The sequence below is a fragment of the Cyanidioschyzon merolae genome, chromosome 17 (assembly GCF_000091205.1).
Source record: "Cyanidioschyzon merolae strain 10D DNA, chromosome 17, complete genome".
Taxonomy (NCBI): domain Eukaryota; phylum Rhodophyta; class Bangiophyceae; order Cyanidiales; family Cyanidiaceae; genus Cyanidioschyzon; species Cyanidioschyzon merolae.
The window spans coordinates 142652-169201 of record NC_010143.1 but is presented as its reverse complement, the minus strand read 5'-3'; the positions used below and the strand labels follow the sequence as shown (position 1 = coordinate 169201).

Genomic DNA, 26550 nt, shown 5'->3' with positions numbered 1-26550 from the left:
CGATGCGGTGGCGATGCGCAACAACGACACTGACAGGGAATCGAGCGCGTGATACGTCCAGGAGATCGGGTAGGTTTATCTGTGCAGAATCGACCAACATCTACGTACTCATTGTCATCGGGTTGTCCTCGTATCCCCGTGCAGTGCACACCAGTTCGACAAGAGCGAAGATGCGGGCACCGAGCAGCGCAACGACTGTTGACGCTGTGAGCCTCATTTCCCGGCGGGTTGGCGCCGCCGTGCTTGCACGAGGTTTTGCGGGCATCCGCTGTCGGTTGTCGTCAGGTGCATCCGTATTCGCAAGCAGACCTGCGCGTCGAGCAGCAGTTGCTGCTCATCAATGTCGAAAAAGTAAAGCGCTCTACAATATCACGGTCGGTGATTCTGCTGCCCGGTTACGGATGCCACTGGTTTCCGCGCTCGGCGAATCGTTGCGCCGCGTTGAAAAATAAACGAATCATGGTTTCGATACCGAGCAAATAGCCGTCATCGTTTGGGCCATCATCGCAGTTGCTCCGCTGGGTATGGGCAAAGTCAATCATTTTCAGGCAAACGGAGGTAGCGTTTCCGCTTTTGCTGCCGTTCCGGGCAGCGCACGCGGACGCCACTTCGGAGGCAGTCGCAGCGTTCGCGTCGCTTGCAGGCTGCACAGGAGCGTCTTGTGCCTCAACGCTGTCTCCTTCGTAGATAAATAAAAGGCTCGAGCTGTAGAACCGCCATTCTTCCTGTCTGGCGACGAAATCACGCAGTATTTCCAGGCGTTGTCGAAAGGCGTTCGCAACCTGAACGGCGCGCAGGGCAGCAACGCGACTCCGTTGGCCGTTGTCGAGGTACTGCTGCAGCTCCTCCTGCAGCTGCTCTTCATCCTTTAAGCGACGGCCATGGTACTTATCATGGCAAAGGTAGGTGCGTCGCTCTGGCTGGAATACTTGCATACCGGTTAACCGCACGCCATAGCGAGCGCTCGTCGTCATCCGGCATTTTTCGATGTGCCGACGGCGTTTCTCCTCGGTTGCCTCGTCGTCATAGTCCCGCGTACCAACCTTAACGTCCAGAACTGACGGGTAACGAAAAGGAAACGTCAGATCCTCGAGCACTAAAAAATCATGTTGCACGGCATCGTCTGGGTCCGAGCTCGTGACGCCGGTTTCCACTACGACGCCTCGGTCAGGGTCCATGTGGTTCGCGTCAGCCCCGGGGGTCGTGCCGACGCGAGGACTCCGTGTCCCACGGTGCGAGGCATAGGACGCAAACGAGCGCTCGAAGCAGACTCGCGCCCACGGGTTCACGTCCAGGGCCTTGCCGTTTTCCGCATGCCACAGCTCTACGAGTCCCGAACTGGTGTCTTCGGAGGAGGCTGGAGAACGTCGCTCCGCGGCATCAGGCAGGCCTGTTATCGCCGAGTCACTCGAGTCATTGGCTTCGAGTTCGATAGCACTAGATGATGGGAGCTCGCGGGTGTACCTCCATTCGCCGCGTACTCGGTAGAGGGAAACGATACCATAGTAGCGGGCGGTGAACTCGCGCAGCGTCTGAACCACCAGGTCAGAGAACTGCATCGTACAGAGCTTGTTGGTGCCAGCGCTCGAGCCACAACCAACCGGTGCGTTTTGTCGACATAAAGCGCAGCGACGCTCCGCTTTCATTCGGCGGTACTGAAGCCTGTCGCGCAAGTTTGCGAGCGCACGCCCCCGCGTCTCTGACGATAGCAGTCGTTCGAGTTTTCGTGGGCTGTGTGGGGCCACCAGCTTCCTGCGCAAATTCAGCCCGTCTTCACTCGTGTCATCCAGTCTCTCAAATATGTCGACTAGATCACCCCAAACGTACTCGTAAAAGGCCAGCTCTCGCTCTACCAGGGGTTTTTTGACCAGCCCAGCGCCGTGGAGTGCCAGCGCACCGTGACCCCCGACTTGGTGCGGAAAAGGCTGCGGCTGCACAGCCATCGAGCTGGGTACCATCTTCCGACGAGGCACAATTTTGTTCGTCGGCTCGGGGCAGACCGGGCAGTGCGGCTCGTGGGCAGCCACGAGCGCGTTTCCCACGGCGCAGCGCTCGCCTGCCGTCTGCTTCCACGCCTTTATGGTTACCTCGCTACCAGCAGTCGTCACGCCAAGTCCACTTTGTGCGTCTGGGGCACTCGTAGCGCCAGGACTCACTCTGGCGTACTCGTTTCCACTGTTCATACCGTCTACGCATGCAGCAGTGTGCAGGTCAGCGTGGTGGCTCGCAGATACGGTCGCGTAGCGGCGACCTCCGACAGGCGCCCCACGGCGGATCTGGGTACAAGGCGCGCGCCTGCTGACGCTCGCTGGTAAGCGCACAGGGACGTTCAGGAGCGATTGTCTCAAAAAAGGCAGATTGTAGCAATTATATGCATATTGTTATAGTCTTTCACGTCAGTTTTGTTTCGCGCCTGCTGCGTGTCATCAAATGCCTCTTCGCAGTGTATCGTACGAGATCGACATTTCTATGCTTTGTATCGATTCGATCGTAGACGAAATGCATGCACGATACATATTATTTACTGATCATGGTAACGAGGGCTGCATTCCTTCTTCAGGTCAGTCATACTACTATACTAGGATGGTCGAGAACACTGAAAGAAACAGGTATGCGCGCTCTGCTCCAAAAACAGGTACTGGTAAAAACTTTGTTGTCGGCCATGTTAGAAAAACGACCACTTGATTGCTTTAAGGAAAGCGACGCGATAATAGTAGTTATTGCGGGTGTCTCTGTTTCTCACCAGCTTGCTCGTGTGATCCTGGAAACTCGGGATACATTCATACAAAACCAGTCCTGGTTCACGAAAACGGCTATCTTCCACCGAGATCGCAGCGACAACATGCATGGGACCTCTCGATTCGTGTGAAGCACAGGCACGTCGGTTTGTTTTTCAGCCGATGAGAACTGCTTCAGACGAAACGGTCCAATCGTATATGTTTATTTTCTCGGAGATAGAGCTCATTGTATACAAGATCGAGCTCGAGGAGAACGAGGACATCATCATCTGTTCTAGCTGGAGTGGATTCATTTGGCGTCCTCATATTCGCTCGTTGAGAAGGCTCATTCAATAGCAGCGAACACTTTGTCGAATTGTTGAACATTTTTTCCTCAAGTCCGGCAACGTCCTTCTATTGAACAACGTAGTATTTTACCATTCCCCTTGAGTTCCAGATTTTGCCGATACTATCTGGGAGTAGAGCTGCCTTCCATTCCTCCATACGCTCCGTGATTCAGCCCCATTGAAGGAGTGTATTCTGTCCTGAAACGCAATGATCGCTCCACGGGGCGAATTGCCGAAGCTTTCAGCACACGATGGCACGCCGAGGCATATGTCGTTTTTCTTGAACATGTCCTTCTTCCTCGGGGAAGGTCCTTAGCTACGGGCATAAAGAAGCCCATTCATTTTGAGAAATGAAAAATCTAAGGCATGAGCTGGGTTATACACACCAGATGGTCGAGATAGGGAGAACACAGCGGAGGGCTTCGGCGATGGAAAAGCACGGATTGCTGAAAGAGCAGCAGGTGGCACACAGGACGCGGGTTCTAGCAACCCTTGCATTGATGAGTTCAAACAGCGGCAACAAACGCATGGAGTTCGCGAACAAAGACTTCAACGCCGCCATCAATATCATACGATGTGCGGTTCTGGAGACAAGACCCGATGAGCTGACGCGAGCAAACTTTGTAGGGCAGCTTCTCAGTCTCGAAGTGTATGGGGAGAAACTGATACCTAAGGCAAGCCGCCGATCAAAGAAGATTCGGAGGCGTCTGCTCGTCAGTATGTATATATACCTTCATGGTCGTGAGACATTTTCTTTGTTTCATGAACAATGCATTTACATAGATTATTATGCCACGTCGTTCTTTATCGGCTTGCTCACAAGCTCATGCCGGAAGTTGACGAAACTTGTCACGTCCAATCAACGTCGATTCTATCCGAAAGACCAATCCCTCCTTTTTCTATTTATCGCTATCGACGAAGCTGAGCGCAACAGCAGCATGAAATATCCAACGGGAAATGCTTTCAGAAGCACCCATTGCCTCCTTTTCCATGGAAAAGGGCCTTGGACTAGGAATGCAGGCATCACAGCGATCGCTTCCTGTGCAGAGCGCATCACCGCTTTGCATGAGGTGAGTGTACACGGTTCAAATTTTCTCGAATGTTTCTCCAGCCTGGATTTTCTTCCGGGTACTTGTTCTCTAATGGGCAATGTCGCGTTGAACAAATCCTCTATCCAATTGTACAGCATCCGCTTGCGTGTGCAGCAGACGGAGAGCTTGTCGAAGAGATCATCCAGACGATTACCGTCATCAAAGCGTCTAGGACTCGGTACGGAAACGGAAGCTGGCATCGATGCGAGTCCTCGGTACCTGTCATGTACCGAGCTATGGAGCAAGTCTTCACGCACCACAGGAGGCTCCTCGACGCAGAACGTATAATGGGCATACCAGAACACAAGAGTACATTTTACTGTCACCGTTGCGAAGCGCATACCATGGCTCCCTACCAATCAGGTGAAAATGGCAAGCGAAGCGTAGAGCGCAACTTCCGCCTCTGCATGAACTGCGTTGGCAGCAGTCCGAATCTGCGAAATCTGGACTTGAAACGCTGCCTTCAACATCTTTCCATTGCCGACAACCGAGCAGGAAGGACCGGAGAGCCCGCCTCATTTCGAGCCGTAGACAAGAGGGCGATGAAGGAAGCGGTCTCAGAAATGAAAAAGTCTCCACAGGCCTGTGTCGATGACACTAGAACGATACCCAGGGCGTACAGTGTACGCCCAATTTGAACGATCCGTTGCATTTTATTCTGACACCGGTGTAACGAGAATCCAAGGGATTCCCGGTTGCCGTCGGTGAACCATGAAAGCACCACCATTCCCTTCGAGATGCTGCTACGCATTACCAATCCTAAAATTGCCATTCTTTAAAATCTACAGGCAACATCGATTGAAGGGCACCGGTGCATCGTATTCATCGTGCCTGCCGCGGACGCTCGGAGCGCCGCCACCGGGGTCGCCCTGCGCCTACAAAACAGCTTCCCAGTGTCTTTCTCACGCGTCAGCTCGTCGACTACCACGATGCATCATTCATTTTACGATGAATCCAGATGCCGCCGTTCATTGCGAACCTGAGCGCGGGCAGTACCCGAAGCTCGCGCTGATGCATCCGCAGAGGTGGATCGTTCCCAGGCTCGCGTGCGCAGCGTTTCTTCTATGCGCACAACCAGATCCCTGGGTCCGCGATGCCGTCGACCACCAAGCGCTTCTATCGTGGTGGTATCCCCGGCTGACCCGGTTCCCGTCCGGAAACCGCCTCGGCTCTGGTCGGTGCGCGAGGAACGATCCCCTGCAGACATCCAATCGTTCACAACAAAGTCACCCGGCGAGCTACCTGCGGAATCTCTGTGCTCCAGGGTTAACGGCGATGCAAAAGCTGTGCTTGTCGAACGTGCAGTGTCCATGGGCGCCCTCGTCCAAGCGTGGTGGCTCGCGCTGCCTGCCGATGTGCTATGGAACGTATCCGCGACTGAGGATACGTCGAGCTCTCGACCGCTACGCCTCATGCGATGAAGCGCAGCGCGTCCATGAACGCGCCCGCTCGTTTCATCTGTCTGTAACGATTCGTCTAAGGGCAGAGACGCATCTGCTGGCGAAATGTGATCTACGGGGAGTCCACGAGTGCGTGATGCCACATGCCCCGAGAGGCGCGCTCGACTCGGTCCTCGGGCAGTCAGCCGCAGGCTCCCGGCATCAAAGGAATCGTCACCGATCGATCCAGCTCGGAAAGGCGGTGAATGTAAAAGCTCTGGCGCCGACTCGTTCGCTGTTATCGGGCCTCGAATGCGACCCGTATCCACAGACGTGGACAACACCTCTGTCGAGCGTCTCTGGAGGCTCCGCTGCCCCGTGCGTGGCTCTCGATAGACGCCGAGCGCTGCGTCGCCACGGCCTGGTATGTGCCTCTGAGGTGCGCGGGGTGCGCTCCACAGCGACATTGCGTCGGCTGGTGATACACTGCCTGGGTCCGCGACGTCGCGACGACGGCTCTCTAGCCAGTCACTGAGGACCATGGACGTTGGCGGGCTGCCGAACGCTTCACGCTGCGCATATGCGCGTCGCTGATGAGAACGAACCTCTTCGCGATAGCCAAGCAAAGGAGCCGGCAGTCTCTCGGCACTGTCAGGCAGGCCAGGTCCTCGATCTAGCTGCCGATCCAGAGGCATCTCTGCAGCGGGAGGGGTTCCCGCGCCCGTGCGTTCATCGCGGAAAAGTATGGTTGCAAGTGCATCTTCGAGGATACCCTCACGTTGGCCGGAAAAGCGTGTACGAAACCGACGCTCGCGTGGTCTCCTGGGCGATGAGTCTGTTTCGCGGTCGCGACCAGCAGGTGCCGGGAACACCGTGAGCGCCCGCGGAGCAGGCGCGCGACCCGAGCTTGCCTCAGCGGAGGCGTACTGGCCACTGTTTGTTTCCATGGCCAGACGCACTCGTTCTCGATACCAGTCCGTGTGTTCGTATATCAGCGCATGATGCGGGAGGACGTAACGCGGTGGAATAAACACTCGATGCGCAACTGTCGTCGCTCGGTGCGCCGGCCGCGGCTCTGTTTCACCGGTGCTTGCTTCTTCGAGTTCTTGACTATCGATCAACTCGTCGTTGATGTGTTCATCAACGGCACCAATACTCGTGTCGAGGTTGGTGCGCAAGCCAGTGTTCGCTGCTGTAGTGCCGCTGGCCTGCCGGTAAGCGCTTCGCGTCCGCTGGCGAAGCTGCACAGTTCTACGCACGCTGCGAGTTCCACGACTTGAGGAAGCGTCAGCACTTCGTGACGGTGAACCGGGCGCTCGACACCGGTACACAGCAATGCCCTGGGGCAGGGGTGCCCGCAACGCTCGCAGCGCCGCCAGCTGCAGACACACCGCTTCCTCGAGCCGCGTCACCTCCTCTTCATCGTCATTGGAGAAGCGCTCCGAGAGCCAAGTCGCAGCATCCGGCACCAGACGCGGCTCCAGCGGTACTGCTGGTAGGCCGAGGCTGTTTGCCATGGACGCAACAACAAGTTGTGGCGGCACCAGTAGCTGCTGCAGTTGTTTTCGTGCTGCTGGGACGCGGTACCTTACGCTCGTGCAGGAACAGAGTGCGGAGGAACGGCAACGCCTTGGGGGCAAGGGATTTTTTGTTTCTGTTGTTCCATTTAGATACAATCATGTCTCATGTAAAGCGCTCCAACTGCGTTGCGCTGTCGCTGCACAACTTCTCTCCTGCGAACCGCTTCTTTAACTCGATAAGGACGCTTGAAGGAACGCTTGTCACCAGCGCTTGTACAGGCAGCGAAAAACAATCCACCCGCAAAGAGACACTCGAGATCTGCACGGAAAAGAACCGTTGCAGCCGCTTCTGAGTCCAGCGGCGTGGTATTAGGGCGCGTCACGGGCGTTTGTGCAGCGCATCGCGCTAACACACTGCGTGCTGCATCTTACCTCAGTCAACTACGAACCGAACACTTCAATGATATCACTAAAGAGGCAAGCTCGTTTGCGTCGAGAGTACCTTTACAGAAGAGCGCTCGAAATAGCGGCAGCAGGGGCGGAGACGAGCCGCCAGCGCGGACCCCCAGGACTTGCTCGCCCTGGTGGTGCGAGCTCGACGCCGTCCGCTCGGCGAGACACGAGCGACGCAGACGAGAAAGTCCAGATAACCGAGGAGGCACTTCGTCATCCGATACGAATGCTAGCAACAACACGGTTGATGCTGGATGACGAGTACGCCACAGCGGGCGTTGCGGATCCGAAGATCGTGATCACGACCTCGAGGAACCCCTCGAGTCGCTTATGCCAGTTTGCGAAAGAGGTCCGGTTCCTCTTTCCGAACGCTCAGCGGCTGAACCGCGGCAATCTCATCCTAAAGGACCTGATCGAGCTCGGCAGAGCGCAACAGCTCACGGACTTGGTGTTGCTGCACGAGACGCGCGGCGAACCCGATGCGCTCATCGTATGTCATTTGCCGCTGGGTCCGACGGCGTACTTCGCACTCTCCAATGTCGTCATGCGACACGATGTAGCGGAGATGCTTCGACACGAACACCAAAACAGCCCGGACGCTGCGCTGCCGCCACTCAGCGAAGCGTATCCCCATGTGATCTTCGAGGGCAGCTTTCAGAGTAGACTGGGCATGCGGGTGAAGAACATGCTTCGATTTCTGTTTCCCGTTCCCAAGCCAGACTCGAAGCGTATTGTAGCATTCATTGATAAGGGATATGATGGTATTCTATCTTTCCGACATTACATTGTTGAGAGGAGGCGCACCGCCGCTGCGGATGATTCATCAGACGACGAAGAAGCGGGAACTGCGACCGCTTCATCGAGTGCGGGTCGAATCCAGGGTCACCAGCAGCACCAAGCACTCATCGAACTGGGTCCCCGTTTCGATTTAGGACTGTTCCGCATACGTCTCGGAACGCTCGAGCAACAAGATGCTGATGATGAGTGGAGGCTTGCGCCGTATACCCGCAGTGCGCGCAAGCGACGGCGATTGTTCGGATAGCGGACCCTAGATAGCGCAATACCGGTACACGAGCTGAACATTCGCTTGGACGCGGGGCTCATCATCCTTTTTAGGTCATGAAGGGTCTCCGCGATGCGCTGCAACGCACAGTGCAGGATTCGTGTGCGTTGCAACTTCCTGTGCATCGATCCGCTTTTCAGAGAGCTTCTGAGCAGCTACTCTCGTCGTGTCGTAACAGTGGACGACGGCGTTCGAAAACGGTGAACGTCATAGAATTAGGTTTTGGTATAGACCGAGGCATTCCAGCCTCCGATTGTCATCATGAGGATGACGACGACGATGATACTCAGGGAAACCAAGCGCATTTGCGGGAGAAATCTGCTGCACACGCTGCATGCACTCCAGCATCCACCAACATCGCACGGGACAGGTAGATGCCGCAAGACCCTGGTACCGCTACAGCTCCAGCAGACTCGGTCCTTGTATCAGCGTGCCGCCTGAACGAAACCCGCTCGCCATTCGCGTCCAGTGTAACGAGCGTTGTGAACCAGCGAGTCCATAAAGCACCTGCGCTCTGGCTCCAGCACCGCCCTGAACGCAGATCCTGAATGACTTGCGCGATCTCCGAACGCGACAAGCCGGTGCGCTCACTGAGCGTTCGCAGTGGTAGTGTTTTGTAGACGCTCGCAGTGCTGAGCATGAGAACACGTGCAAGGGCACGGCGAGTCTGCAGAATCCATTCCTCGTGAGTGTCAGCTCGAAAAGAGTCCAAATGCAGGTGCACGAACGCATCGAAGGGAGCGATGCACCCGGCCGCACTACACGCGTCGAAGGTCTGCGCAAGCGCCCGATATCGTGCTAGAAAGCGCCCTGTCGTTGATGGCGAACGTTCCACAGAGCCCATAGGCAGGCTCGATTGCAGTGCCTCTTCCGTGGTGCCGTAGACAATAAGCTCCAAACATACGTACCGCTGTGCAGCTCGAATACGCATTGCTGCCGTGGTTTCGCAAATGTGACTCGAGTCTAGCATCACCGGTTCATGCCATCGGCAGAGTGTCACTGCGGTATCCAGAGGGGCGATCCGTTGAGATGGATGTTTGGTATCCGGGTCTGCCGCCTCGTTGCGCCTCGACATTGGTCGCGTGCACTGCAGTGCCAAGAATTCATGCAGTAACCGCCAAGATGCTCGATAGTTGCCAGTTTTGAAGTGAGTCGTTGCCGCGCTGAAGAGAAAGCGCTCCAGGTCGCTCAGGGATACCATGAATGGAGATGGCGGTTTGTACCAGAAAGGGGTAATCCTCGCGAGGACTACCTCGAGTGCCTGATTCCAGGCATCGTGTGCGACGCAGAGCGCCAGCGCATCCACATGCATAGATGTCACGGACCCGGACACTCCATCGATATGTGGAATCAGTTGCACCAGCGTCAGCCAGCTTCCCTCTGTGTCCATACTGGGTTTTGAAAGCGCCTCCGCAACATGCCGGTACAGTGCCGCAAATGCTCGTGTTTCTACCCGTCTGGGGATGTTGGTTGTGACGCTTGTGCGACCCACGGACGCTGGCGCCTCTCCCGAGGCGGTCTCTGCCAACACGCTTACGAAAAGCGTGCGCAGCATGCGCTGCTCCAGGTGCCCTGCAGCGGACGCTAAATGCAACGCGAAGCGTATGTCCGCGTACGTCCACTCATGACTGGCATCCGCTCGCCGATCAAATATCTTTTCCAACCAGGTCTGTTGCAGCAACTGCAGAGGGACCCGCTCCACCAGCGCTCGTTCGCAAGCTTCGAGCGCTGACGCATTCGCGCTCTGGAACGCCGTGTCAAACTGGCGAGCCAGAACAGCGACCGTTTCAAGGGCTGGAGGCTGCCAGCTCGCCAGCTCTGGCCGAGACGGCATCCGATCCCGCCCGTCATTCTCGAAATCGGAGTCGTTTTCTTCCAGCGACTCCATTAGTTGAAGATGCTCGGCGGGGATGCGCTCGCCCCAGTCCAGACCTCTATCAAAGCGTGTGCCATGCAACTCCGCGAGCTCTCGCAACGACGCGCGAGATAAACAAGACGGACAAGAGCGTGCCGCTGGTGACGTGGTTCAGACGATTCGATCCGCGCTCCCAGCTGCAAGCACAGTGCCACAACCTGGTACTTTGGCGAACTGGTCCAGTTAACTGACGAGAACAGCAGCCAAGTGGCAGCACAGCAGAAAACGCAGAAAGCACCAGTGCTTCGACCACGAGTTTAAAGGGCGCTGGGTCTCGAACAGTTGCGAGCGTTTTCGAGTCGATAGCTATCACACCGCCTTGGCCTGAAAGTGACCTCCTGAGCCGCTCGCTGGTACCATCGTACGCTGGGACGCTTGCGTTTCACACGCAGCTTCGTTCTAGACGCTTTTCCTTCACCGCTCTGCCGTGCACTCGAAATCGCAAAGATGCGGAAGACGCTTCCAGGTCCAAGCGCTTGGTAGCTCCAAACTGTCGCTGCGCTGGACAGCAAGTGCATACAAGAATTGCGCCTTCGCAGCTAGTTGTGCATTCGTTTAAAAATGTCGTGAACGTTCGGTACGGGTCGCGTTTTTTGATGGCAAAACGCTTTCATTGCGCATGGGGCCCAGATTGCGGGATGGATCATGGCTGTGGGGAAAGCTTCCAGCATGATGCAACGTACCTTCAAGTTCCATAACTTATATTTCATTTTGGATATGCTGGTAGTTCCTTGAGTTCTAAGGAACGCCGAGTGTCTGCTTTAAGCACCCACAATAACGACGAAACCATTGGAGCAGATGCAACATGGGGATACAACGGCTTTGCCGTACTACGGAGGGCGTCTGCTCGAGGTGTGGTTCACGCAATACCTAATCGGGATGCATCATGATTCTGGGGGCAAGCAAGCTGCGCAGATAGACGTGCTGCCTATGGCAGCGCGAAGCGATATACTTGGAGACCACTGCGACCAGGGCGACGCCCAGACGGAGCTTAGCTGCCCCTCGCACCAGAAAGAATTGCGTTGCGTACGAGTTTCAGCTTAGGTCTCGCTAAAGTACCCGCAACTGCAGAGTCGCACAGAGCGCAAGCTTGGCAGACTTGTCCGGCTCGCGGGACCTTCCGCCTCGAGGGTAGGCCTTCGACAATACTGAAAGCTTTTTCCTCTCTTCACATTTATCATCGAGGGGGAATAAATCTCTATATCGTTGATACTTGATCGTTAGTCTCTGTTATTTGTTCTATGTAGCGCGGTCGATAGACGCACCTCCATACCTGGTATACATGGGACACGACGCGCATCTCGCCGTTGAAGCGAAACGCGATCCTGAATATTCGTTGACTTCTCGTTCTAAAGTACAAGCTGCGACGATGTTGAAGTCGTCGAAAAATACAGTCTTTTATTTCAGTTTTGTTTCAACCCTCAAGTGAGTGTATTCAAGTGAGTTTTCGGGGTTTATAGCAGGGGAGTTCAAAGTGCATTCGTTTTCAAAAATGAAAAAGGGAAGTTTGGACATGGAAGTGGAGGATCCTAGAGGGCTATTACCGCCGGCAGGCGGAAACAAAGAAAAAACAGTGCAGAGCAGAGAGGAACAGGATGAGACGAAGAAGCTAAGGCAGGCGGCCCGACGCCAATGGCTCGAGGAAAGACGACACTACGTCGAAATAGTACCGAAAGCCTGTCGTCTCAAGCATATCATGAATCCGTAGAAGCAAAATTTGCGGGAGGATCTCAGAGACCGTATCGCGCACTACTGCATGAGCGATTGCAAGGCTTTTGCAAGAATAATGCATTTGGTGAGGAAGATGAACGAAGACGTGACGGACATCAAAACGGTCGAGGTGCGGGTGGAATTTTTCGACAAGACCGTTATTCGCCACCTGATGGTTGGCACAGCGGAAACGTCTTGGAGAAATGAGCGAGTGCATGTCCTCCAGGAAAACTTCGCGGAATGCCGCTGCGAGGGTACTCGATACAGCGGTGACGGGAATATTTACTGCCATGGGGCGATGAAGTACCTCACGAACCTGAGGGACCCTATGACCTTGAACCTCGAATGCTTTCTGATACGCTCCATCTTTGCGCTGCACCGGGGTCTCTCTTGCCAGGGGATATGGGCCAGTATCGATGGCATCACGAACGATTGCCAACATAAAGATGAGACCGAATTCGTCGGAGAGATGGCGTCACACAGGAGAAAGAATAAAGATTCCGTCATCCGTGCGGCTATTAAAGAGCATCGTGCGGTACTGGGGCTGGCAAATCCAGCAGAAAAGATATCAGCGTTGAAAAAAGATAAGGAAAGATACTATCGCCTCATGTTACGCTATTTCGTGTTTTTGGACCGAGAACTCGAACGCAAGGCAGAGATGAAGCTGAGAGAGGAGAGAAATGGAGAATGGAAGAGACGGAAGGCTGCCCTAATGGGGAAGCGTTTCAACGTAGTTCCATTGTGGAACATCAAGCCACATTTCGTGACTATCGACTCCAGAATCCTTCACGGCATCATGAGGGAGACCAGTCCGGAGGTCAATGCCAGCAGGCGGGAATTCTCCGGCGAAAACCGTGAGACGTACTGGAAGAATATCCTCAATTTCAAACTTCTCAATACGAGCAAACAAAAGGTATTCACTAGGATGATCGAAACCGGTGAAGTATCCAAGTGTGTTCACTATCGGCGTTTGGAGGCAGATCGTCGAGTTCCGCCCTCGGCTGCGGCCGTGACGAAGCGTGGAGATGAGAAGGAGGCGTATCTTGCCACGCAGGATGTAGAGGATAACGATTTTGTCATTGGCACGAACCCTGGGAATACGAATATCGTAACCATCGCTGCACCCAAGCGTGCAGAAGTTGCTAACAACGGCAACTTACGTCAGAAAGATATGCGTCTTTTGAGGTTCTCGTGAGCGAGATACTATCGAGAATCGGGAATCATGAATGCGAGGAAGAGAATCGAGACACGGAATGCAGGAATGAAGGATCACCTGGAAGCTTTGAGCGAGCCGAAGAGCGGACTTTGAAGCTTTTCGGAAATTCATGGAAGTTCGTGTTGCCCATTGGGATGCGCTGTGGGAGGAGTATACAAAGCCTCGGTGGGTTCGTTTGCGTATGAATATGTAATGCGGGAAGCAGCGGGCGTTCGCGAATTTTTTCAATGCGTTGAGCGCCTTGAAGGAGGATGAAAATCAGAGGCTGGTAGTGGCGTACGGAGCAGGGCGCTAGATGACCCAAAAAGGGACTACGCCAGCTCCAACGACAAGAACATTCAAAGAGTGTGCACGGCGTTTTGTTACAATACCGATGGATGAGTTCCGAACGTCCTATACACACCATTAGCTGGGTTGTACACTTCAGGGAGTGGAGATGGAAAAGTGTCAGCGGAGCCCTGAGGAAATAGCAAAATACGGTCCGCTGACGGAAGAGCATATGGAAAGGATGGCGAAAGTTCGTGGACTACTTGCATTGACAAGTACAACCAAAGATGGCAGGAAACGTATGGAGTTTGTGAACCGTGGCTTTCATGCCGCGATCAATGTATAAGGAGATGTGCGGCGATGGAGAAAAAACCTTCAGAGTCGACAAGAGGGAACTTTATTGGACAACCTCTCAAAGTGGCATTATATGAGAAAAAGTTGAAACCAGTAGTAGGCGGCCGGTCGAAAAAAAACTGGGAGGCGTCTGCAAGTCAGTTGGTGACTTCTTGTATAGGGCGTGTTTGCCACTGCTGTACCACTGGCAGCAACTTTTTTCTTTTAAAAGACGTTTGTTTCCAGGGGTGTGGGCGTGCGAATCTTTTTTCATCGGGCACCTGCGTATGAAGGCGTTCTTCTCTAGGCCAGTTTGAAAGCCTCCTGGTTTCGCCGTGTGTCGCCGGTTACGTTCCGAGAAGCGGTCATGCCCGAAACAGGTTCACCGACCGCTTCGGCTGACGTGGCGATTGTAGGGGCCGGTGTCGTTGGCTCAACGCTAGCACTCGCGTTGCACCGGCACCTCATCGAGCCAGGAGCGCGCATTCTTCTCGTTGATCCGCGACGTGCACCGGCTTGGCAACCTATCAATGACACAGCAGCTGGACTACGCACTGTGGCGATCACACCGGCTTCGCAGAAGTTTCTCGCGTCGCTTGGCGTATGGGAACGCCTACCGCAGGGGGCCATCACCGCGTTTCCAACACTGTTCGCGTATGGGCGCTCAGCGCAGGAGAAAATCACTTTTGATGCCGCGGATTGCGTCGGGCGCCTCTCCACCGAGCCACCAGCGCTGGGATATATCGTCGAAGAAACCGCACTGCTCGAGACGCTTCACCGGTGTCTAGAGCGAGTCGCTGGCGAGAAGGAGCCCACCGGCAACGCCAGCGGTCGAGATGGAACCAGTTCAGTCTCCGGTTCCATATGCTGGTCCAGAGCCTGCTTCGATACCCTGACCTGGCCAGCATCCCATCCCTGGGCACAGTTGCATCTCTCTGAAGCGGAACATCCACCATTCGCTGTGGCCGCTTCCCTGGTGATTGCAGCTGATGGCGCTCGCTCCAGAGTCCGCCACCAGACCGAACTAACCTGGATAGGGCGTTCATACCATCAGCGGGCAGTGGTCGCTATTGTAGAGAATCGCGAACCCAACCTGGTGGCGATTCAACGTTTTCTCCCGAGAGGCCCGCTGGCAATTCTCCCCATGGGACAGCATGGCATGTACAGCAATATCGTCTGGTCCACGAATGAATCCGAAGCGGATTGGCTGGAGACTGAGGCCTCCGCCTCGCAGTTTCTCGATGCAACGCATGCAGCGCTACATCGAGTGAATGTCGATGGAGGCCAGCACGCTCCGTATCGTCGCTTTTTGAGCCAGAGCTCGTACCCGATCGATAGGCGAAGCTTCCCCGTAGTGCCCAGTTTTCAACGACTGATCCCGAGTCGAACGGATGGCAGAGATCGTTGGTCGTTTCCACTCCACTTTGGGAGCGCTACTGGATACGACGCCAATCGAGTCGTCTTAGTGGGTGACGCCGCCCATGTCGTTCATCCGCTCGCTGGACAGGGCGTAAACCTGGGGCTTGCGGATGCGCAGACGCTTGCTCGTGTTTTGAAACAAGCATGGCAAACGGGACGGGATATCGGCGATCCAAGCGTCTTGGCTGTCTATACTCGAGAGAGGTTGCCTCTGAACACGGCGATGTTAGTGACGCTTTCTGCGTTGCGTCGCGTTTTTGCCTTTCCGACCCGAACACGAGGACTCGGATCCACTTTAGCAAGCAGTTTTCGCGGTCTAGGAATGCAGTTCATTGAAAGGGTGGCACCGCTTCGATCCTCAGTCGTGCGCATTGCCACAGGTGAACCATGGTTATGATATCCGGGCAGCGTCGTGTGTCGCGACAGTTTGTGTTGGAAGCACGGCAAGCATGTCGAATGCTGGTCAATCAGCGCACACGTTTGCTGTGCGTAACGTTCCCGAGGTAGTTCGCACATGATGCAGAGAGCGTATCCGTAGTTTCGGAGGCACTGCAAGTATGTCGAGTCGCGGAGGTTCAGCATTCACGTTTAATGTGCGAGCTGCTTTCGAGTATCTTGTGTAGAGGACTCGTTGTTTGAGTACGAACTTGGTGCAATGTGCATTCAGATAACTCGGAAAAAAGGTTGTTCTTTGCAGCGTCGTATACCTGTGGCCGAGTCTGCAATACGGTAACGATTCGGTCTTGCGAGATCGCTTACCATCCAGACCATTGCACCGGATCTGTTCTCCAGAAAACGCGCTGCTCCAGTCGTACAAAGATACCGTGTGACGCAGGTGGCTATCCACGGGTACTCCGCATGCAGCACTGCCACGGTCTGTAGATTCTGCGCGCTTCTGGCTTCTCCAGCGAGACACATGGAAGGGAGCATCGATCGCCGGCAATAATCGTACGCGTTCCGTGGGAGGCAAGTGGTGCTCGTCCAATGCCGCGCGCTTTCAGTGTCTTCCACTGCACACGACAGTATCGCGTGACGCTCGCTCAAGTCTTCAATGGTATTCAGCAGACGGCGCTGTACCCCTTGCAAAATAAAATGGAACGGGTCCTCCAACTCGGACGTACTATCGAACGTCAGCGTCGCTTCCGCCCGTCATCAACACCGGCCTTTGCGGGCCTCCTCTGCGACGGGTCCTTGTTCCTAGTTCTTGCATCAGATGTTGATATACGCTGGTCTCTGGTGTCCCGCCTGCTTCGATGCCAGCAGTCGACCGATGGTGATGGCAGCGTTCAGGCCCCGAAGCCGTCGCTGCGCGCTGTTGACAACGCATTCCATGCACAGACTGGAATTGGAAACGTTGCTTCGCTCGCGATTTTCATTTTGTCTTCATAGAGACTCGTGGCGTCCTTCGCAGCGGTAACACGAAACTGTGATCAGGTGCTCTCACACGTACGCCGTACGTTCTCACTGGAGAAGCACCCAGTGGCGTGCGCACGCTTGCCTCGTCGCTCAGTACATGCCCTTGACGAATGAAGAAGGCTGCCTTGGATGCCGTGCTCCATTTCCGAGCCCAGTGTCGCACGCAGCGATCACGGGCTTGTGCTGGGCGATCCTCTCGGGGAGCACGCCGCCTGTTTTACATGGAAGCGTACGCTGTTCCTTTCGGTAGACGGTACGTGGAGCGCGATGTTGTCCACGATGAAGCAACTACCCGAAGGAAAGCGCAGCTCGAAGGACAAGTCGAAGTATATTGAGCGATGCACGCTCACTCCATGCAAAGCGGTGACGAGCGCTACACCGGCAGCGGTCGCTGCGACGACTGAACCCAGCGTCCAGGGCGCTTTTCTGCGCTTGCGAACAGGCGACTCGGGAGCCTCTGGCAGCCTGTCCCGTGCGAGGTATCAGGGTGCTGGTGCCGCATACCGTCTCGTCGACGGGCGCGAAGATTAGGGTGTTTGTCTTTCAACCAGGGATCGCTTATTTGAGTTTGCAAGTCCAGTGAGCGATTGAAATAACATATTCTACAAGTCGTAATGAGACGACGTCGAGATCCCTTCATCGCCAATCCAGCGGAGCGCATTGCTGCACAACCAACTTGCCTTGAAACAGAAAGATCGGAAACATGAATGAAAATTATGATTCGCGTATACAACACGTAATAAAAGGAGAATCCTGGAGGCTTGCACGTCTGAACGCTGTGATCATGTCGGTTATGTTACGAGCCCTTAGTCGCGAATGCCGCCAATGATCTTGATTCCAGTCACCTAGCGAGATCCAGCGCCAGATAGTCGCATGCACCACACCGAAACCACGACCGATCATCCTAAAAACGACAAATGAACCCGTAAACCAGTATCGCTGCACTTGGAAAGTCGAGGCTGCATATCGATACAAGTTTGGAAAAATTCGCAAGACATGATTAGATCGAGCAGTTCCGTGCTCCATTTCAATCCGACACAAGTGTAGGGTATGCGTGTGCGTTTCTCGGATCCCAGCGGAAACCTACTAAAGCGACTAAAAACATATCCAGATGAATTATGAACGTTTCGAGCACTTTCCTGCTTTAACGATCTGTTCCATACTCCAGGCCGTGTAGGCCTGGCTGCAGGAACGCCTCGATGAACGCGCGAACTGCGCGATCAAGAGCCTTTCGCAGTTCATCGCGGTCTTCTAAGCGACTGTATCTAGTTACATGGAGCTCTGAGTAGAACTTAAGTTTCCGTTCTGTGCCGCTGTTCCGCAGAGTTATTCGTAGGTCCGCGTCTGCGGGGAGCGAAGGACTCGCAGGCTTCATCGGTGTCGACGGAGACGATGGCGTTCTCGAGCGGTCTCCGGAAGGCGTTTGCCTCGGCTGCTGTCGCCGCTGTCTCTGAAGGCTCAGCCTATGTTCATCACTCTCTCTGATGCAGAACGTCATAAAGTGCGTTTTGGGTTGAGGCGGTAGCGACAGCGGCACCGGCTCGCAGCCATACGCGCAATAGTAGCCGCGAGTCCAGTCATAGACGCTTTGGATCTGGTACCGTCGCGGCGGTAACGGTTTGCCGCCTCCGCATCCATCGTCGGCGGTGAAGAGCACCAGCTCGCCCGACGCGAGGCGTTGACGAATGCGCTCAAACAAAGGCGTCAATGTGCGAAAGTCTCGACAGCGTAAATATCCAGAGTGCTGGAGGTAGAGACCGTACTGGCGGTAGAGGCTCTCGAGAAGTCCCTGCAGCGAGCCGTAAGTCCTGTTTTGGTGGCAAAAGTAAGCCAGCTGGGCTGCGACGATCGCTGCGGCGATGCCGTCCTTGTCATTTACCGGCAACGTACCCGAACGCAGGCCGCCGAGCGCATAGCCGAGCGCCTCCTCGTAGACAAGGAGCACTTGCTGTTGCGGTCGCGTTTGCGCTACCGCCACTTCCATAAGCCATTTGAAACCGGGATAATGCTGTATCCAGCGGCAGCGCAGCTTGTGCTGGTGTTCAGCCAATGCTCCGAGCATCTGAGAGGAAACAACGCTGTTGATGAAGACCATTTCCGTGGAAGCACGTTGCTTACCAAGCTTCTCGACCTGCTGCAGCATCCACCAGGCAAATAGGATACCAACTTCATCACCGTGGAAAATGTGCCACCGAGGATTTGTTTGCGGTGCTAGTTCTGCCACTGCCAACCGATCTGCATCTGGGTCATTCGCTAAAACCACCACAGCATTCGTCTTGTTCGATCGCAAAAGTTGCTCTGCAGTCTGCATAGCCAGACGCAGAACTGCAGCACCCTCTTCCGGGTTCGGAACCGGGACCGTTGGAAAATCACCGTCGGGGCTCTGTTGTGCCGCCGTCGGCGTATAGGTCGGTAATGCAAAGGCCGCAAAAAGTCGCCTGAGGTAATCGTCGGCCACACCATGCAATGCAGTATGGACGATCTGAAGACGAGCGCTATCGAACCTCATCGGCGCATAAAGTTCATGGCGAATGCGCTGTTCGTAGGCCTGCCAGAGTGTCTCCACGGACTGACGAGGTAACGAGGCCAGCTCCTTGGTCGCGAAAAGAAGCTCGGCCTGTCGTTCTCGGGGCGAGGACGCCTCGGACCGCATCCGAGCCTCAATCTGTTTGGCAACGGCTGCACTGATCTGCAAGCCATTTTCCATATAGAGTTTGTAACCGTTGTATTCCTTCGGATTGTGACTCGCCGTGATCATGATTCCAGCACAGCGTTGTTGTTGAACCACCCCGAAGGCAACCAGTGGTGTCGGCACGACACGATCGAGTAGAGCAAAGGCAACCTGGTGCGATGCACAAACCACGGCAGCAGCTTGCGCAAAGGTTTCCGAGTGCTGCCTCGCATCATAGCCGATAAGGATGCCACGCGTTCGCAGCGCTTCCCAGCCCAGGGTGTCGGCAAGGTGCCCCAGTACCGCACGAGTCGCTCGAACAACAACCACTGTATTCAAAAGGTTGTATCCAGGGCCCATGGGTTCACGTAAACCCGCTGTGCCAAAGTGCAGCGATGCACTGGGGCCAAAGCGGTCGAGAAGGTCCTCCGGTCGCAAACTGCGAACCTTTCGTGCAAACGCTTGAACCGGTTCTTGAGCTGCATAGGCGCTTGCTTCGGCTCTCGCTTGTTGAAGAGCGTCCTGGCGAGATAAGACCGGGGAACCAGACCTGTCGTTCGCTTCGCCGTTGTTCGTTTCCCCTAATGGTAGACGGAGCGCTCCGTTCGGGCGCCTTCCGACTTGATGCGGCACCTGTTTCGCTGTATTCCAACGAAGCGCAGCAAGTCCTGCGACTGCTATTGCAAACGCTGGTATCAGCAGTGTACTCATGCACAGCTCGAAACCTGATCGCGCACAGACGGGAAGAAACGCAGTTGCCAGGCTTGCGGCCCTCTCTTGGGCGGTGCAAGCGCGTCGACCCGAGGTACCAAAGATCCTCGTTGTTGCGTTCGGGCGCCACTAGTTCGGTGTCTGTAGGCTTTGGGTTGGGTGCGTCTGAGTCGGGATCCCTAACAGCGCGATGGCTATCTCCAGTCTGAGACGCCACCGGCACTTGGCTCGAGACCCTTGAAGCACGCTTTTGTCGAGGAGGCAGTACGGTGCGCTGGGAACAACGTCAACCAGGCGCATATACTTGCACCCGCAGGCACTTTCATACTCAAGTCTGGGTCGCAACCGAGGTCTTGATAGTTACATTGAATCGTACCTGGGAAAAGGGTTGTGTTCGAGTAGAGGCAAGGATCACGATGCAGTTGCCGTGATATCGCAAAGCCGGACCCGGACCCGGGGCTCCTCGAGCTGCTTCTGTGAATACCTCCGAAGCGAGGCGCGTTCCTCGCTGTTACATAGTTTATTGCGGTCAACGAGTTATCGGAGGCGCTGCGAAGCACCAGGGACTCGTGTCACGTTTGGAGCTACCAGAGCGCACCGTTCGTACTGGAGCTCGAACACAGAAAGACGCTTTGGTGACTCAAATGTTTTCGGGTGATTCGCTGCCAGGTTACGCATGACGTCAGTATTGGTGCACCCTGAAGCGACTACGAGCAAGCTTCCCTGCAGAATGAATCGAAAAAGACTGTTCCACGGCGTTTCGATTCCAGCAAAAGGAATAGCAGTTGGGGCATCTCGCAGGCTACCTGAAATGCCTCAGTGCCAGAGAAACTGCCGCCCATGGAACTGTTCTGCAGGACTAGAATGCGCTTATGATCCAGGCATGACGCCAGGGATACACTCCAGCACAGAAAGACTGTGCATCATCAGGATGCAGACCCAATTCATCTGGAACAGATTGCGATATCAGGGGCCGGGCTGGTACTTGCGACAGGACTCGACACGCGTACGCTTTAAACACTGAGGGCATTCCAGGTATAACCAATTCAAGCGAAATCACATGTCTTTGAGAAAAGGTATCGGGAATTGTTCGAGTATTTCGTAAGAGCTCTGGAGGATGGCGTGCTTACCCGGGGAACCTTCCCGGTTCAAGCTGCTTTCGCGGCATCGTCTGCCGAGAACAGATGAGCGATGAGGCCCATCACGGGCACCGCGCACCCTTTCAAAGGGCGCTCTCGGATCCTGCGCTAAACCCCGAAGCAGATTCCGTTTCTTCAAGACGAAACCTCTAGCAGCTCGGATTCGAGCACAAGATGCACCATCTAGACGATGAAACAGGGGCGAAGCGTCTTTAGCTGGATTTTGCTATGCGGGACCGCTTGGATCGTTGTCGCCATCTAAACAGAAGCACGTGAAAGCAGAGTCCTTTCCAGACATCTACGCTAGAGCGTCTCGCATGATGCGTACATCGCGACTGGTGGTGGAGCAGGTGGACTCACAGCTCGATGAAACCTCTGTCTCGTTGGCATCCTCAGACCAAATATCTTGGGTGACATCCGTGAGCGTCGTCGAGCCAGCTGAAGCGTAAACGGTCGCCCAGGAGGTTGTGGCTGACGCGGGGCTGACGATCCTGATAAAGTCTTCGTGGTTCCAGTCCGATGATCTCGTGTCGTGGTTAGGTTCCGCGTTCGCGTTTGAAACGCTCGTCTGTTGGTGCATCAGTGGTCTCATGGGAGCTGCATCCGTTTTTTCTGGTATCGTATTAAGATGCCCCAAAGGGAGAGATCGGTACCGCTGCAGCAGAAGCAACTGCTGCGGTGGATCCAGTTGGCGACGTAGATGCACCAGCACATGCAGAATAAAGGCATCTGCGGACCACAGGAAAGGATAGTTCGTAAAAGCGCCTTTCAGATACGCACGGCGGGCTCGGGGAAACAGGAGCAAGAACGCTGCTGTGTCAGGTCCATGTCCTGGATGCGCTGCAGAATCTCGGTCGCCGCTGCCGAGTCGCCAGGATCTCCAGTAAGCACAAAAAGCACGTCTCAGGAGGCCACCAGCGTGGGTTCCGTCGACTGGGGTTGTCTCCTCGTAGCTTTGCACCCACGGCGACTGCAGTACCCTGTGCTGGAGTTTCGTATCGGTGAAGGGCCAACGCAGGTTCTGTGACCGACCCAGACCTGATGAAGAGGCAAAATAAACCGCATCCCAACTGCGCGGCAGACACGTGATCAGCGATATTCGTGACTCGGGCAAGCGAATCGTCCCTGGGTCCTTGCCTGAGCGCATCAGGCACAAGCGCGTACAGAGGCTTCCTCTGGTCGACTGCCGTATGCGTTCCCTTATGAGCAGCTGCATTTGGAGACGCTCCGTTGTACTGGCAAAGGTTAGCAGCCCAGACTCGAGGAGAGGCTCCTCGAAAATGCAGCGAGGTAGCAAGCTGTTGGCTGCGCAAACTCGACCAGCCAAGGACCACGGCGAAAGCAGTCTCGATAGAGTCTGGCGTCGCCAAAGTACCCCAGCAAGCATGAGAGACGCAACAAGGTCTGGGCAATGCTGAGCGAAAGATAGCGCAAGAAGAGCCCCCAGGCCGACACCAAGAAAGTGCGCGCTTCTACATACCGCATCCGCCGCAGCCAGGACTTCCAGCAGCTTCTCGAGACTCTTAATAAAAGCCTCCACCGTATGCACATGCTCAGGCCAGTCTAAAAGCAAAACTCTATATCCGCAGCGAGCAACGACCGAGGCGAGTGCACGGAGCCCCGCTGCCCCGTTCAGGTGGTCTGGGAGGAGTACGACCGTTGCAGCTGCGCCCGGTGTTCCCAGCAGTTCATAGTGCCACAGGCATCGCTCAGAGCTGCCCAAAAGTCGAGCATAGCAAGGACCCGCCTCTTGCAGTTTGCCGGATAGATTCTTCTTCCAATCTCCGTCGCCCCCTTGTGACTGTTCCGTTGGTGCTCCGACGAGCTGCGGCGCTGCCCGGTCCATACGCGACATTCTGTTGTTCCTGGACGTCCCCCTATCTCCAGAACAGGTAACCGCGCTGCATCTTCGCGAGTGAAGCTCCGGCTGCCGCGCTCCTGGCCACCTGCCGACTCGATGCGCTCGTGCGAAACCAGCAGACAGTGAGAACGTCTATCAAGGCCGTTAACCAGCCCTTCACCACGAAACACAGCGCATACAGCGTCTCGCGGGCACCTACTATACGCTCGAGTGCCTCAGACGGCACCAAGTACTGGGAAACACACTTTGCGTTGAAGCACGCGCTGCTCGAGATACCCTGCGTAACCGATACGCAGTCATTGGCCTGCATCCGTTGTGTACGGTGCGGCGCATGGCGATTCGCAGTGGAAAGGGATATTGGATACAATTGTATTAAATTAGATTTTAAGGACACCTACGTGTCGTGGCCGCAGCGCACCTGGCCCCGACGCGCTGGATCTGCGCCTGCAGCGCGCAAACCTCGAGCGCTTCATGGCGGACGCGTTTCCCGCCGCTTGATGTTTCTGGTTTGTCAATACACAAGTTTACCGAAGGACACTGCATCATTGCATAGGCAGGTTCAGAATGCGCTGTCGAAGGCTACTGAAACCAAAACGCGCTCGCCGGCGCTTTATGAAGTTTCTTTTCCAGCAGTTCGGGACACCACAGCTGCCTTGTCGAGGATCCTAGACGCCAATACTTCGCACGCGCGGGAAATCATCAAACCTTTCGCAGCTTCATTTCGCAAGCGCCTGCACTTGGTGTTTCCGGACGTGGCCGAGGCCAAAATAGCGGAAAAAGTCTATGGAAGCAGTGAGCATACGTTCACGCTCTCAGCACTGCCGCTGTACGAGAGGCCGGCGTTCCTGCAACAGGTCGAGGCGCCAGCACTTGTGTTCGTCGTCCAGCCCGGGTTTAACATAGACGAATGGCTACAACTGGAGCGACCAGCGTTGTTGTATCCCGACGCAAGCATCGTCGTCCTAAATGGAAACATGGACCGCCTCCGAAGCAACTACTATCCACCTCTGTTTTATCCACGGCTAACTGCCCTGCGCAAGCGTTATCTTGAGCAATTTGAGCCCATATACTACTTGAAGCCCTTACCAAATGGTTTGCTTTTCCGAGTCTTTCCAGAACCTTGGCAGACATTCTTCTGCGCATCGCCTGGTGAGGCGACTCGGATCGCAGTTGACGATGAGCGCCCAACCTTTCCACAAACGACTCAGCGTCTCATGGAGTTATCGAGAGAGCAGAGGTGAAGCAGTCAGTGCGTTGTCTTTGAAACATGCCCAATCATAGCGCTGCATTGGGTGACGCGTCTCTTCGCGGCGAGAACATGGATGCATCGTTTGGTTGCTTTGTGCGCCGAGAGGCCACCGATGCGTGCCTCTCATTCAGCACACACACACATTCACATACACACAGTCTTCAAAATGTCATGGCGCTCTGAGGGAACTCTTTGACAGTGCAAGCAAGTACGCAGCCCGAGGAGGAGCTCGCTGGTTGCCATACGCATCCCGAGTCGCCCGTCAATGCCCGAACGAGTGCGGTTGCGTGTGCGCAGCGCGGACTCGGCTACTTGCGGCCGTGTCTGGACTGGTGCCGCTGCTTGGTCTCTCGACGACGGCCACAATGTGCTGATGAAACCCGGTGCTGTGGGTTCCCCGAACAGCACCAGGCACCCGGGAGATTATCTGAGCTGCCGCTGGCCACGTTACTGGCTGTTGATAGCGCTCGCTTCAAAGGCACCCGCTTGAAAACGATGCAAACCTCCAAATTATGTACGATATCTCCGATCATGGTGCACGTTAAGCGTTGCCTTCACCCGATACTTTCAACCGGTGGCCGAAGTCCCATGGACTCGACAAAAAACACAGCGAACGCCTGGAGGCTCATGTGGAGAACTAATTCTTGCTGGCGCGCGAGCTCCGTTCCTCCGTTGGTTTCCTGCACCTTGCATTGCGAAGTGGGGCCAGAGCCTCACCATTCCCGGACGGACGGAAGCATATCGTGGTTTGTTACGCTCAGTCGAATGCCACTGGTGCTGCTTCGAATCTTGCTCTGTGACCGCCCTGCACGCGGAGGCCGACAATGAGCCATGAGCGCACCCAAAGACACGTATAGGAGGCAGCGAACTTGCTCGGATCTCACAGGGTTTGTGGTATCGTGGTGTTTACAGTGACATAGTCGCTTACATGTTCTAAATGGCACCTTCTGGCGAATTCGGACGTCAAAACAAATTCTTTCGCTCCGAAGCAAGCAATTCAGTGGTGATGTTTTGCTACCGTATACGACGAGCGAGCGATGTTCCATTGCCATGGTGGTGCCCGCATCCGTCCGAATCCTGCGATTAGCGGCGATTAGCAGAACGTGAACGTTAAGCGCAACCCCCAGGCGCCGCGCGGTCCCAGCCCGAAGCGCGTGTTCATCATGAACAGAACGCGAACGCAGATTGCGTTGGGCATGCGCTTGTGAATGGATGCGAACGGCTCTCCTGATAAAAAGGATCGTCTCCGGCAATAACGCAAGGGATAGGCTGCACGCATGAAACGGAAATGTACGGTACGGACGAACCGAGAAGCGCATCTGCGGTTTGTCGGGCGACTGGCCAACGTTAACATCACTGCGGTTACTGGTGCAGCATCCAGAGACATGGTCTCGTGGGCACTGTCAAACATCGACGGTTTCTTGCAAAGGTGACGTGCGAGGATCCCCGGCGAAACAGAGCGAATGACAAAGAATGTTGTCTTTACCAACATGGGTTCGTTTTGAGCACAGGCACTGGGGGAATGTTGCGCGGCGGGCATGCTTGAACGCATGAGTGAGTACGTGTATGCACGTATGCGTGCAGGTGCATCTGTGAATGGATGACTGCCACGCACGTCAGAATCTATACATTTATGTACGTATACGTGCGTGCACGCATGCACGCATGCTTCACGGATCCAGATCCGTGTCATCACAGACGGCAGGCCGCAGTTGCAGCAACACGCGTTTCGACGACGGCGTTTGACCAAAGTGCAACTGGTGGTTTACACGGATCCGCCATGGAGCTGTCTTGTTCGAGATGCCAAACAAATTCTACAGAGCTGTTCTACTGGCGCGCGGTCGCTCAGAGATATCGTACAGAGTGTCTGTTCATCGAACGCTGGATCCTCCCTCAGCTCTGCCGGGAGATCGAAACGCTGCGGGCCCAGAATCGGGAGTTTGCTCGTTTGCATAGCAGTCTGCGCGCTGCGTTGCGCGCGCGCATGGGACGCACCGGTGTCGGCGTTGGTACACCACGAAGCGCGCTGCAGCTCTGACGGCGAACAATGGTATATCCCGTCTACTGAATCGA

General features: G+C 55.2%; 8 protein-coding genes across 8 annotated transcripts, besides 1 other annotated feature; 3 read left to right on the top strand and 5 right to left on the bottom strand.

Annotated features, from left to right (window-relative positions):
- Nucleotides 1–395: 395 nt before the first annotated feature.
- CYME_CMQ073C (hypothetical protein, conserved) lies at nucleotides 396–2183 on the bottom strand (the record flags this gene model as incomplete). Its single annotated transcript, XM_005537974.1, has 1 exon — nucleotides 396–2183. The coding sequence occupies one exon, from the start codon at nucleotides 2181–2183 to the stop codon at nucleotides 396–398; it is 1788 nt and encodes a 595-aa protein (XP_005538031.1).
- A 2915-nt stretch (nucleotides 2184–5098) lies between these two features.
- On the bottom strand, nucleotides 5099–7051 carry CYME_CMQ072C (hypothetical protein; the record flags this gene model as incomplete). The annotated part of the gene is made up of 1 exon (XM_005537973.1): nucleotides 5099–7051. One exon carries the CDS (start codon nucleotides 7049–7051, stop codon nucleotides 5099–5101), a length of 1953 nt encoding a protein of 650 aa, XP_005538030.1.
- A 463-nt stretch (nucleotides 7052–7514) lies between these two features.
- Nucleotides 7515–8549, top strand: CYME_CMQ071C (probable U3 snoRNP component Imp4p; the record flags this gene model as incomplete). The annotated part of the gene is made up of 1 exon (XM_005537972.1): nucleotides 7515–8549. The coding sequence occupies one exon, from the start codon at nucleotides 7515–7517 to the stop codon at nucleotides 8547–8549; it is 1035 nt and encodes a 344-aa protein (XP_005538029.1).
- Nucleotides 8550–8856: 307 nt separating this feature from the next.
- Nucleotides 8857–10458, bottom strand: CYME_CMQ070C (hypothetical protein; the record flags this gene model as incomplete). The annotated part of the gene is made up of 1 exon (XM_005537971.1): nucleotides 8857–10458. One exon carries the CDS (start codon nucleotides 10456–10458, stop codon nucleotides 8857–8859), a length of 1602 nt encoding a protein of 533 aa, XP_005538028.1.
- Nucleotides 10459–11300: 842 nt separating this feature from the next.
- Nucleotides 11301–14265: a sequence feature (repetitive element).
- A 113-nt stretch (nucleotides 14266–14378) lies between these two features.
- On the top strand, nucleotides 14379–15827 carry CYME_CMQ068C (probable ubiquinone biosynthesis monooxgenase COQ6; the record flags this gene model as incomplete). Its single annotated transcript, XM_005537970.1, has 1 exon — nucleotides 14379–15827. One exon carries the CDS (start codon nucleotides 14379–14381, stop codon nucleotides 15825–15827), a length of 1449 nt encoding a protein of 482 aa, XP_005538027.1.
- A 2163-nt stretch (nucleotides 15828–17990) lies between these two features.
- CYME_CMQ067C (phosphomannomutase) lies at nucleotides 17991–20228 on the bottom strand (the record flags this gene model as incomplete). The annotated part of the gene is made up of 1 exon (XM_005537969.1): nucleotides 17991–20228. The coding sequence occupies one exon, from the start codon at nucleotides 20226–20228 to the stop codon at nucleotides 17991–17993; it is 2238 nt and encodes a 745-aa protein (XP_005538026.1).
- A 1437-nt stretch (nucleotides 20229–21665) lies between these two features.
- Nucleotides 21666–23222, bottom strand: CYME_CMQ066C (hypothetical protein; the record flags this gene model as incomplete). Its single annotated transcript, XM_005537968.1, has 1 exon — nucleotides 21666–23222. One exon carries the CDS (start codon nucleotides 23220–23222, stop codon nucleotides 21666–21668), a length of 1557 nt encoding a protein of 518 aa, XP_005538025.1.
- A 503-nt stretch (nucleotides 23223–23725) lies between these two features.
- Nucleotides 23726–24469, top strand: CYME_CMQ065C (hypothetical protein, conserved; the record flags this gene model as incomplete). Its single annotated transcript, XM_005537967.1, has 1 exon — nucleotides 23726–24469. The coding sequence occupies one exon, from the start codon at nucleotides 23726–23728 to the stop codon at nucleotides 24467–24469; it is 744 nt and encodes a 247-aa protein (XP_005538024.1).
- Between the last annotated feature and the right edge of the window lie 2081 nt (nucleotides 24470–26550).